At 44.8% G+C, this 13,218-nt stretch overlaps 1 protein-coding gene across 1 annotated transcript in view; it reads right to left on the bottom strand.

Annotated features, from left to right (window-relative positions):
- WDFY2 (WD repeat and FYVE domain containing 2) overlaps window positions 1–11,931 on the bottom strand; it is a 174,531-nt gene extending 162,600 nt beyond the window's left edge. Inside the window, exon 1 of the mRNA XM_068984542.1 lies at window positions 11,604–11,931. Coding sequence (XP_068840643.1) covers window positions 11,604–11,740 — 137 coding nt within the window. The 5' untranslated portion in view covers window positions 11,741–11,931. The remainder of the gene's footprint in view (window positions 1–11,603) is intronic.
- Between the last annotated feature and the right edge of the window lie 1,287 nt (window positions 11,932–13,218).

Raw genomic sequence — 13,218 nt, 5'->3', positions numbered from 1 at the left:
AACTTTTGTCCCGGTTATACATGTGTGTTATATGTCCCTGTATGTGAATCTCCAGTAGCAAATGCCAAATGTACTTCTTGCTATGATTTATGGTCCAAAAAGTTTCAAAAGCATTACTCTAGGCAATTCAGGACCTGACTTAGAGCCCAGAAAACCACTCAGAGCTAAACTGTTTAGTACTGATATTTCATACTGAAGGATTAAACTGTTTACTACTGATATTTCAAACTGCAGGATTCATCTGGAAATTAGAATGTAGAGAATCCAGTTCAACTAGGTATTAGGCATCGATACAAAACAGACGCCTCTTTAATATTTCATCCAGGAATAAAGGACGGCTGCTAGCCAAAGACTCCGGAAAGCATCATTTTACACCACCTCCCAAAGCCCGTGGCAAGTCTGCCCCCTCTGAACACTTTCTCCAGCTCCAGGTTTTAGGACCGTAGAGGTGCGGAGACTTTACATTTGTCTCACCCGGATGTGGGGTCATCACAGTGCCATAATCACAGCCAGGCTGCATTCTCCTTTGCTAGAAGGGAACTAATGTTTACAGTGTTGAAATGCCAGGTGCCCAAGGTCAATGCAGGGTTCAGCAGGGATCAGACTCCCAGTCTCAGTTCTTTTCCAAGATTCCTTAAATTAAAGACACATGAGAGCACAAACAGCACTCCCTGTCAAGAGACAAGTAGAGGACTTTGTTCTCCTTTTTGGTCTTATTTGTTGCCTACACCTCTGAAACAGTTTTTCAGTTCAGTTCAGTCCCTCAGTCATGTCTGACTCTTCGTGAGCCCATGGACTGCAGCACGCCAGGCTTCCCTGTCCATTACCAATTCCCGGAGTTTACTCAAACTCATGTCCACCGAGTCAGTGATGCCATCCAAGCATCTTATCCTCTGTCGACTCCTCCTCCTCCCGCCTTGAATCTTTCCCAGCATCAGGGTCTTTCCAAGGAGTCAGTTCTTTGCATCAGGTGGCCTAAGGATTGGAGTTTCAGCTTCAGCATCAGTCCTTCCAATGAATATTCAGGACTGATTTCCTTTAGGATGGACTGGTTTGATCTCCTTGCCATCCAAGAGGCTCTCAAGAGTCTTCCCCACACCACAGTTCAAAAGCATCAATTTTTTGGCGCTCAGCTTTCTTTATAGTCCAATTCTCGCATCCACACATGACTACCAGAAAAACCATAGCTTTGACTAGATGGACCTTTGTCAGCAAAGTAATGTCTCTGCTCCTTAATATGCTGCCTAGGTTGGTCATAGCTTTTCTTCCAAGGAGCAAGCATCTTTTAATTTCATGACTGCAGTCACCATCTGCAGTGATTTTGGAGCCCAAGAAAATTAAGCCTGTCACTGTTTCCATTGTTTCCCCATCTATTTGCCATGAAGTGATGGGACTGGATGCCATGACCTTCGTTTTTTGAATGTTGAGGTTTAAGCCAGCTTTTTCACTCTCCTCTTTCACTTTCATCAAGAGGCTTTTTAGTTCCTCTTCACTTTCTGCCATTAGGGTGGTGTCATCTGCATATCTGAGGTTATTGATATTTCTCCCGGCAATCTTGATTCTAATGCTTCACCCAGCCTGGCATTTCACATGATGCACTCTGCATATAAGTTAAATAAGCAGGGTGACAATATACAGCCTTGACGTATTCCTTTCCCTATCTGGAACCAGTCTATTGTTCCATGTCCAGTTTTAACTGTTGCTTCTTGACCTGCATACAGATTTCTCAGGAGGCAGGTACGGTGGTCTGGTATTCCCATCTCTTTTTAAGAATTTTCCATAGTTTATTGTGACCCACACAGTCAAAGGCTTTAGCAGATGTATTTCTGGAATTCTCTTGCTTTTTCTATGATCCAGTGGATGGTGGCAATTTGATCTCTGGTCAAAGTAATACTCAAAATGCTACAAACTAGACTTCAACAGTATGTGAACCAGGAACTTCCAGATATTCAAACTGGATTTAGAAAAGGCAGAGGAACCAGAGATCAATTCCGATACTGTAGTTGAGAAAAAAAAAAAAGTTTGGCTTGATGGACATTTTCTTTTCAGGTAAGTAATTCTGCATATAACTCACTTTAGAGTGGGGGCTCGAATGTAAAGAATCCGCCTGGAATGCAAGAGACCTGGTTTGGATCCCTGGATCGGGAAGATCCCCTGGAGAAGGGAATGGCTACTCACACCAGTATTCTTGTCTGGAGAATTACATGGACAGAAGAACCTGGCTGGCTGGAGGGTCCATGGGGTCACAAAGAGTTGGACAAGACTAAGCAACTAACACTTTCACTTTTCAATTTAGGGTTCCAGGTGTCAATAGATCAATATTTAAAATAGTCTTAAATCACAATTTATTACTGACTTCTAAATGGTACTGTTTTAATTTCTCCAAAGCTGTTACTTTTTAATGACACCAAAATGGCTTTCAACAACAAACAGAAAAGCTCTCCCTCTCAAAGCCAAATTCACAGTGAAAACTAAGCCAGGGGAAGACGCTGTGCAAGGAAAAACCAGTTTTTCCATTTTTAAAGTTTTGATTTCGTTTGCTTGGAAAAAGGTCAGCTCTCCAAAGTCTCATCTGACTGCTACTGCCCTATGATTTTTTAAAGCCTGTTTTTCTTTTTTCAAAGTAAGTTTAGTAACACTTGAAATACAAGATAGCTGGCTGGGATCTCACAATCCCAGATGCTTCATTTTAGGAGCATCAGAACTGTCTCTCAAAACATCTCCCCTTATCTTGTGATATCCAGATGAATGTACCCTGATTAAGATCTTTAGGCGCTGGATAGAATCTGCATTAATCATGTAAATTAAGTAGGAAATTCAGAACCATCAGGAGTTCAGGGATCACTGGAAGCTGAGCCTCCTTAGTGAACCTCCTTGAGCAGCTTTCCCATAGTGATCTTTTCTTTAAAAGTCAAATCTATGGGAGTTGAGAGGGAGGCTCAAAAGGGAAGGGAAATACATGAACTTAAGGGTGATCCCTGTTGTTCTATGGCAGAAACCAACAACACTGTGAAGTAATTATCCTCCAATTAAAATTTTTAAAATATTTTAAAAAGTCAATCTGTATTTTGACCTTTAGAGACCCAGAGGCAGCCTGTTTTCAGACAGATCTGCTGGCATGAAGACTGCCACATGCTCTGAATTCAGGGTAAAGGTCTCATTTTCAAAATCATATGGGGCAGATTCCCATTTGGGGACCTTGAAACCAGCAATTACTAGCAGCAAGTGATGAGTCTCTGGTGCACAGCTGAAAGTTTACTAATTTTCTGGCATTAAACAGAGGCCCGACATACTCAAAAAGAAGTTTCTGTTTAGTCACTCAGTCGTGTCCAACTCTTTGCGACCCCATGGACTGCAGCACACCAGGCCACCCTGTCCATCACCAACTCCGGGAGCTTGCTCAAACTCATGTCCACTGAGTCGGTGATGCCATCAAACCATCTCATCCTTTGTCGTCCCCTTCTCCTTCCACCCTCAATCTTTCCCAGCATCAGGGTCTTTTCAAATGAGCCAGTTCTTTGCATCAGGTGGCCAAACTATTGGAGTTTCAGCTTCAACATCAATCCTTCCAATGAATATTCAGGACTGATTTCCTTTAGGATGGACTGGTTGGATCTCCTTGCAGTCCAAGGGACTCTCAAGAATCTTCTCCAACACCACAGTTCAAAAGCATCAATTCTTTGGCACTCAGCTTTCTTTATAGCCCAACTCTCACATCCACACATGACCACTGGAAAAACCACAGCTTTGATGAGAGACCTTTTTAGTCAAACTAAAAAACAATTCAGATGGCTTCCAATTTTGTCAACTTTAGAGACCTCACACCATCATTCCAGAAAGTCCTCAACTTTCAGAACTATGTTTGCACATTGGGAAAAATGTTGATTTGCATTCGAAAAATTTTAATTCAAGTGTTATAAAATGCATGGTACATAAAATACCATGAGCTCAACTAACTGAGCCAATGTATTAAATGAAACTAACGGTTTCAACTAGAGGACCAAGACAGTACAATTTCACATTGAAAAGAATCAATGTATGAGCCAACAGTGTGAGGATTTACAAATGATATTTTAACATTATCTTTTCAAGAAACAGTCACAAATGAACCCACTTAAAATCAGAAACGGAATCACAGATGCAGACAACAATCTTATCTACTAAGGCGGGGAGGGGAGGAGGGATAAATTGGGAGGCTGGGACTGATACATACATATTACTATATATAAAACATATAACTAATAAGAACCTACTGCTACTGGCAGGAGAAGGGGATGACAGAGGATGAGATGGTTGGATGGCATCACTGACTCGATGGACATGAGTTTAAGCAAGCTCCAGGAGTTGGTGATGGACAGGGAAGCCTGGCGTACTGCAGTCCATGGGGTCACAAAGAGTCGCCCATGACTGAGCCTCTGAACTGAACTGAAACTTTTTTTTATTTTTGAGTGTGTCAAGCCTCTGTTTAATGGCACAAGGAACTCTACTCAATAATGACCCATTAGGAAGAGAATCTAAAAAGGAGAGGATATATGTATACGTATACGAATCACTTTGCTGTACAGCAGAAACTAACACAACATTGTAAATCAACTATACTCCAATATAAAAAAGAAACAGTCAAGTACTCATGGCCTCTTAGAGTAGTTCAGAGTTGGGGGAAAAAAGGCCTTAAAGACTTTTTCAAATCCTAAAGCTCTCTAATTCACCCCTTTCCCACTCCTATTCCTTGGTGTGACATTAGTCCGTCCCAAAGTAAGCTGCTAACCTTCTCTCTGGTGGCTCAGGTGGTAAAGAAGCTGCCTGCAATGCAGGAGACCTGGGTCCGGTCCCTGGGACGAGAAGATCCCCTAGAAAAGGGAAGGGCTACCCACTCCAGTATTCTTACCCGGAGAATTCCGTGGATAGAGGAGCCTGGTGAGATCCAGTCCACGGGTTCGCAGAGTTGGACACAACTGAGTGACTAACAATTTCACTTTCTTTCCAGCTTCTCTCAGGTTCAACTTACATATCTTTACTTCAGGAAACACACCACCTCCTCAGGCCCATTCCATTCCAAACAACTGATAGATCAGCCATTGCATCAGTTCATTCAATGAACATATACAAACTGGCTATCTCCTCTGGGACAGTGAAGGACGCAAGCCTGGCGCGCTGCAGTCCATGGGGTCGCAGAGAGTCGGATACAACTGAGCGACTGAACGACACGATGGCGCTGGAGGACAGGTCCACTGAGATAAAATACGACTCCCTGTTACCCACCATATGGTCCTAACCCCTTAGGACTGACAGAGAACACAGATAATGATGTTCCTAAACTGGTCCTTAATCAAGCGGCATACAAGGTGGCAGTTCTCCACTGTCCCTCCCAATTACCCTCATCCCCCGCAGGCCTGTCCCCACAGCCTTCTCCATCACACCCTACCACCACACCCTCAGGCCTTTTATCCAGAGAAGAGTTTCAAATTCTGTCACTCAGAGGTTTTAGGAATGTTTGTGGTTGTTGTTCAGCCTCTAAGCCTTGTCTGGCTCTCTGCAACCCCATGGACCGCAGCACGCCAGGCTTCCCTGTCCTTCACCATCTCCCAGAGTTTGTTTCAAACTCATGCCCATTGAGTTGGTGATGCCATCCAACCATCTCATACTCTGCTGTCCCCTTCTCCTCCGGCCTTCAATCTTTCACAGCATCATGGTCTTTTCCAGAGTCAGTTCTTCCTATCAGGTGTCCAAAGTATTGGAGCTTCAGCTTCAGCAGCAGTCCTTCCAATGAATATTCAGGACTGATTTCCTTTAGGATTGTCTGGTTTGATCTCCATGCTGTCCAAGGGACTCTCAAGAGTCTTCTCCAGCACCACAGTTTCAAACCATCAATTCTTTGGCGCTCAGCCTTCTCTATGGTCCAACTCTCACATTCGAACTTGAAAAACCACAGCTTTAACTAGACAGACCTTTGCTGGCAAAGTGCTCTCTCTGCTTTTTAACATGTTGTCTAGGTTTGTCACAGCTTTCCTTCCAAGGTCTGGATGCCATCATATTAGTTTTTTGAATGCCGAGTTTTAAACAAGCATTTTCACTCTCCTCTTTCACCTTCATCAAGAAGCTCTTTAGTTGCTCTTTACCTTCTGCCATTAGAGTGGTGTCATCTGCATATCTGAGGTTGCTGGCGGTTCTCCCGGCAATCTTGATTCCAGATTCTGATTCATTCAGCCCAGCATTTTGCATGTTGTGCTCCCCATGTAAGTTAAACAAGCAGGGTGTCAATATATACAGCCTGGATGAACTCCTTTCCCAATTTTGAACCAGTCCATTGCTTCATGTCTGGTTCTGTTGCTTCTTGATCTGCATACAGGCTTCTCAGGAAACAGGTAAGGTGGTCTGGTATTCCCATCTCTTTAAGAATTTCCCACAGTTTGTTGTGATCCACACAGTCAAAGGCTTTAGCATAGTCAATGAAGCACAAGTAGATGTTTTTCTGGAATTCCCTTGCTGCCTTTTCTATGATCCAGTGGACAGATCATAGCAATTTGGTTTCTAAGCCATTAGCAATTTGGTTTCTGGTTCCTCTGCCTTTTCTAAATCCAGCTTAGACATCAGAAGTTCTCGGTTCACATACTGCTGAAGCCTAGCTTAAAGGATTTTGAGCACTACCTTCATAGCCTGTGAAATGAGCACAATTGTGCGGCAGTTGGAACACTGTTTGACATTGCCCTTCTTTGGGATTGGAATGAAAAATTACCTTTTCCAGTCCTGTGGCCACTGCTGAGAGTTCCAAGTTTGCTGGCATACTGAGTGCAGTACTTTCACAACACCATCTTTTAGGATTTGAAATAGCTCAGCTGGAATCCCTTCACCTCCAAAGGCCCACTTGACTTCACACTCCAAGATGTCTGGCTCTAGGTGAGTGACCACACTATTGTAGTTATCCAGGTCATTAAGACCTTTTCCAATAGTTCTTCTGTGTATTCTTGCCACCGCTTCTTCATATCTTCTGCTTCTGTTAGGTCCTTATTGTTTCTGTCCTTTATTGTGCCCATCCTTGCATGAAATGTTCCCTTGATATATCCAATTCTCTTGAAGACATCTCTCGTCTTCCCCCTTCTATTGTTTTCCTCTATTTCTTTGCACTGTACACTAAAGAAGACTTTCTAATCTCTTCTTGCTCTTCTCTGGAACTCTGCATTCAGTTGGGTGTATCTTGCCTTTTGCTTCTCTTCTTTTCTCATTTCTAGAATGTTTGCTATCATAATTACTCCTCTGGAGACACTAATTTTCCAGATTCCTCAAAGTGTGACACTCAGAGCTGAGTTCTGAATTCAAGCTACCTGATGGAGCCTGGCAGGTTCAAGTCCATCAGGTCACAAAGAGTCAGACACAACCAAGCAACTGAGTCCTGACTACATTCTTAACCAGTCCATTCTAGTGCTTCTCAATGCATGGGGAGATTTTTCTTCCCCGTTGAGCTAGAATGCCCCTTACAACACCCTTGCTTTCTCACATGAACTATTCATGCTGCAATACCCATCTGGAGGAGAGTTCCTTGGTCTCTTTTCTAACCATTACAAGCAGAGGAGATTCTTCAACAACCCCACTGGGTGGTATCCCCTCTTCAACACATCTCCTTATATAAGATAAAAATCTGACCCACTTTTACCCATTGCATGGGTATACACTCCTAGTGAAGGAACAATTCCCTATAACTGTTAAATAGTAACTACCTAGAGTTACTGCCCAGTGTGAATGCTAAGATTGTTGACTTGTGTGAAGATATGCATATAAAGAACTTACAAAGATAAAGGTCTGGACTGGGCTGGGTACCACCTGGAGCAGTCTCTTCTAGCTTTTAATACCTGAAGAGGCTCCACTGGACACACCCTGGTAAGCTGCAAGCTAGAGAGTGGTCTTGATCAAAATGCAGCCAAAATGTCTGGGAGGAAACTCCTAAGCAAAGCATGTTAAAATGACACTCACTCAGAAAAGACAGTCCAGACAGAAGCTGGGAAATGAGGAGCCCAATGGACCCAAGTTGGGCATATCCTTTTGAGATGGAATCTAGCAACAACCAAAGCAAAGACAGGCTCAGATAAGGCCAGTGAGTTCTGAGAACAAACTCTATTTTATGAGAGCAGAAATCTATACTTGTAAGTCAGATTGCTTTTATCTCTTCTTCCTTTTTTTTTTTTTTTTTTTTGGCTGCAGCTTGTGAGAGTTCCCTAACAGGGACTGATCACAGGCCACGGCAGTGAAAGTGCCGGGTCTCAACCACCAGACCACCAGGGAAATCCCATTTTTATATTTCTTCAGTTCCCTTGTGTTTTCTCCCTTGGTATGAAGTAAAGATGCAAGCTGTTTTAACTGTGCTCAGATGAAATGAGAATAAGGGTTTTCAGCCACTCTTGGTCCTGAAGATTAGAATATTATCAACCCATGATGGACAGCAGACTTAGGGTGAAAATGGTATTACAGCCCAAACAAAAGAATCTTCCAAAGGAAGTAAAATTTAAGGAACAAGAAGGGCTGTAAAACCCAGCTATTCTTCCTCAGGTAAAAATTCTCTTTTCAGAACTAAATCTTGGAGTTTGTGGTTTTATTTTCTTCTAAAATTCCACACACACACCCACGCCCCACTAAACTATGAGCACCTTGAAAGGACCTTGTCATTTTCACCAGTGAAGTATACACATGTGCATGGAACACAATAAAGGCATTTAAATGTTTGTTGACGCAATGAATGAACAATGCATGGTCTTTCAAAATTTTAAGGCACCTTTTCTTCATGTTTTTAAAAACTCTGGGCTGGTCTGTGTGGCATCCAGTCAGATTAAACCTGTACCCTCTACAGTGGAAGCTCGGAGTCGTATCCACTGGATCACCAGGGAAGTGCCTTAAGGCATCTTTCAAGGCCATCCAGTCCAATCCTTTTCCAAACATTTGTCCACACAGAATGGTTTGGTTTCAAACAAATATCGATGAAATGTCTACAATAATTAAGATGTGCTTTCAGGAACAACAAAAAGATCAGGTATCGATATATGTTCATTGAGGGCCTACTATGTGCCAGCCACCATACTAGACCTTAAGATATTACAATGAGTAAGACATATGGCACCTTAGGGAATTCACGGAGAAGATAAATGGACAAGAAGCACCAATAACATTGTTTAAAAAGATAGAAAATGTTGCTTTCAAAGATATCATAAAGGCTATTAGGAATCAGAGGTCAAAAAGGAAAACCAAGGTTTCAAAAGGACTTATGAGACACTGTCATTCAGAACTAGGACATTATTTTGTGGTTTAACCTTACAGTTCAGGAATGAAAACTACCAGAGTCTAGCTGAAGTGGTAAATGGAAATGGCTTGGTAGGTTTTGATGAAAATCCAATATTCTATCTTCATATCTTTACTATTACGTCAAATGACAGTGACACCAGCTTTTGAAAAGAAAGAATACAGATCAGTTCTCTTTTAATGGAAGCCATAATTGAAACTGAGCTCTAACAAAGTTCTTGTCACATGTGACTATATGACCTACAGAAACACGGACTTGTTGACCTGAGTAATAAGAAAATACATCAAGAAAAATCCTAGACTTACTTATTTTAACACTAACTACATTATAAAATATTTTCTATTACATTGTAAACTGAGAAAGTAAAAGTTAATATATAGCTAAACACTATAGCCATTTTGTCCCATAATCAAATGAAACGTATCTTCACTTTCTTTCATATATGCTACTTCAGAGTCTCCAAATACTCTAAAACGTACCCCAACTAAAGTCGTTTCCTTTAGTATAAACAGTGACATGGAAATCAGAAACTAGGAGCCAAGCTTGATTTCACCACCAGGAACATGAATTTGGGCAGGTAGATTCTCTGGCTTAAATTTTCTCAACCGTAAAATGAAGGTGTTATAGCAAATAATCTCTAAGATCCCTTTGAACACTTAAAAAAAAGAAAACTAACTTCTACTTCCAAAGTAGAAAGTTCCAAAACTAATACTAAAGCCACTTAGGTTTTAATTACCTTTCTCCCTCTCCTACTTGATTCAACAAACTTATGAATTTCCTACAGCAGTCAGAATGAGCAGTTTCATCTCTAGTAGTTAAAGAAAGGGAAAGTGACGTCTATCAATATATTCTCTTTTAAAAAAGCACAATTCTGTGACAAAGAATTTCTAGGTCCAGAAGCATCCTCTTCAGTAGAATTTTGCCTCTGTGGAAAAATTAAACACTCTTAAGCTTTCTCTGTGAATTTCAAGTGGTTTCTACATCCATATATTCCATTACAGCCCATGAATTTCTTCTGTTCTTAGCAGACTGCTTGCCATTGGTGTATGTTTACAGTATTTCCCCTTGGATCTGTATAGGAGGTGAATCAGGAATCATTTGGCCATCTTATGGCGTACGATGTAGACAAAAATATGACATTAATATGTAATCATCCTAATTATACTGAAGAATCTATGATATGAATAGATCTGTCAGGCACATTTTCTGAGACCACTCTGCATGCAAAGCACTGAAATGACCATAAAGACGGTATGAACACATTGTTGCTTCACTTTTCTTTGCCTGAAATTTTACAAGTCACCAAGAAGAAATATGTTTTACCTCAGTACAATGTTAACTTACATTAAGAAAACCTATCTACCATTTAAAGGCTAAAGCTCCTTGTCATATACCTCTACAATATGACATTTTGTAGAATACCAGTTGATACTATAAAAGCAACAATTCCAGATCAAAACTATTACTACTATATTCAAGCTTCATTCCTCTGGAAATGAGCTTCATCTGCATAATCTTTGCATATTAAAGGACATTAAGTTCAAACAAACAAAAAAACGCCACTGTCTAAAAAACATGGGAGAACACTACAGGCAGAACAACTGGCTCTACTTCTGCAAATTAAGCAAAATTAGGCAAAAAAAAAGTAAGGAAGCCAGCAAAGGGAAGGAACTCCAGAGCTATTTGCAGCAGTGATCCCTCCAAAAGTTCTAGGAGCTTCCCCTTGAGCTTAAAGAGGGCAAAGGAGAGAAGTCAGCTATCCTTCTGGGCAGAAGCCCAGATACTCTTCACAACTTGCAATATTTATTGAATTCAGTGGAAGATGTCTGGGAGATCTGGATTCGGTGAGAATGTCTGGGCGAAGGGAGTGGCATTTGCTTTCCTCAGCCTGGAGCCTTCAGAACTGTACCAGAGTTCTCAAAACCCCTTAGTTATCTTACAGAAGAGCTCTGAGCATCCTCCCCACGCACACACCTGCAGGGCCGGGCAGCGCCTCCCTCTCCCTCCACTGTCCTCAGGGCTGGACCAAGGTCCAGTGGCCGGCGCACCGCTAGTCCAAGAACACCCTGGCCCCGGCGGACGCCACCCGGGCAAGCCCCAACAGAATGCCGCCGTCCCGGTTCCGCGTCCCGGAGCCACGCAGCGGCGGTGACTGCGCGGCTAGACACCCGCACCAGCAGGATGCGCATCAGAATAAAAACTTGGACGAGCGCTCTCGCCCTCGCGCCGACGTGGAGGCACGGCCCCAGAAGCGGGCTTTCGGGGACCGCCGGCCTGTCCCGCCCCTGCTCGCGGCCGAGGGGGCAGCGGTTCTCACCTGTCCTCCGAGACACTGATGACACCCTCCTCCTTGGGCACGATCACGGCCATGTTCACCACGTCCTGAGAGCCCTCGACCCGCTGCAGCAGGATCGGCTTGCGGGTCAGCGGCTTGGGCTGGATCTCTGCCGCCATCGGAGGAGGGGGCGCGCCGGGGGCGCCGCCGCCAACTGAGCCGAGGGATTGGGCTGAGACGACCGCTCGAGCGCGGGCACCAGCTGAGACAGAGACTCTGTTTGGCCGGAGCGGGAGGCCGGGGACCCGCGATCATAGCCTGGCCGCCTCCCCCGGGGACGACTCCGCGCTCCCGGCTTCGGGCAACGAAACCGCCACGACCGGCGCTGCAACCCGGCGCCACCACCGGAGGGACGGGGCGGAGAGTCGGGGGGCGGGGCCGACGGGGCGGGGCCTGCCGCAGGGGGTGGCCGCTGGTGGGCGCGAGGGCGGCTGCACTTCCGGGAGGGTGGTGGAGGAGGAGGAGGAGGAGGGGAAACTGACAAGGGGGGCGGGGCGCTGGCGGCCCAATGCGCGTGCGCCGCCCGTCCACTAGGGCCGTTTCCGCCCCACTCCTCCGCCATTCCCGTAGCCTCGCCGCACCGCCTCTAGAGCGCATGCTCCTTCCGTCACCCGCGGTCCCCTGGTCACCTTCCACACCCAGTGTTTAGTGCCCTCCCTTTTTCATCTCTCGTGAACGCGCGCGTACACACTCCTGGGAACGCGCTTGGGGTGTCCCGCCTACCGCAAAAATCCCTGAAAAGGGGGCGTTGGTGGGGCGGGGAAAAGCTAGCCTGGGCGAGGCCGGAAAGAAAAGAATCCCGCAGGAAGGAAAGAAGCTGAACGCGTTGGCGCGAGATTGCGCATGCGCACGAGTAATCTGTCCCTCGCGGGGCGGGGGCCTGACCACCGAGCATGCTTAGCTGCTCCCAGCATGCCTCTGCCCCGGGCTGCCGAGTGGTACCCCGTGGTCTCCTGGGAGTAGTAGTTCTTCAGAGCTGCCTTTCCCTCGTCCTGAGATGACCTATCGCCTACTTATCGTTCCTGTCCTGGGGAGCTTGGTGGCCTCGGAATCACTGCCTGCAACGTCCTCTAAAACAGAGAACCAAAGGGCAGCCCTCGGTGGAGCGGACTGTGGCCGTACTCCTGCCACTGCCCGTAATAGTGGAGCGCCAGAAGTCGGGGAGAAAAGATCTCATGCAAGCATCTTCGAAGGAGCTTTGAGATGACCTGTGTTGTCAACCTCCTCTTTTTCTTAGATGGCCGCGTTACTAGCCCTTAGTTAAACTGTAGCTTCAAGTTAGGGCTGTGGCACCCCCCAGACTTGAACTCAGGCACCCATGCTCCTTGGTCCTTCTTCCCATTCCCCAGTGGTCTTTCCCTTCTAGCTTGCACTGGAAACAATGGAGAGAGTTATTGTAATGACTGAATGAATGTCAGTTGCTTGGCACAGGGCCTGGCTTGTGGGGTCGTTGGTTATGTAATAACCCCATTAGCCCTCCCACAGTTGTCTTGGTCTATGTGGTGTGACTGGGCTGGCAAGGGCTCTGGAGGGGAGAAAAATAATATGCCAGAGCTGGACAAAGAACGGGATGGGCCTTGTAGAAATGCCTGTCTTA

This window comes from Capricornis sumatraensis, chromosome 12 (genome assembly GCF_032405125.1).
Source record: "Capricornis sumatraensis isolate serow.1 chromosome 12, serow.2, whole genome shotgun sequence".
Lineage (NCBI taxonomy): Eukaryota > Metazoa > Chordata > Mammalia > Artiodactyla > Bovidae > Capricornis > Capricornis sumatraensis.
The sequence above is the reverse complement of the archived record's forward strand: the minus strand, read 5'-3'. Positions and strand labels throughout refer to the sequence as shown.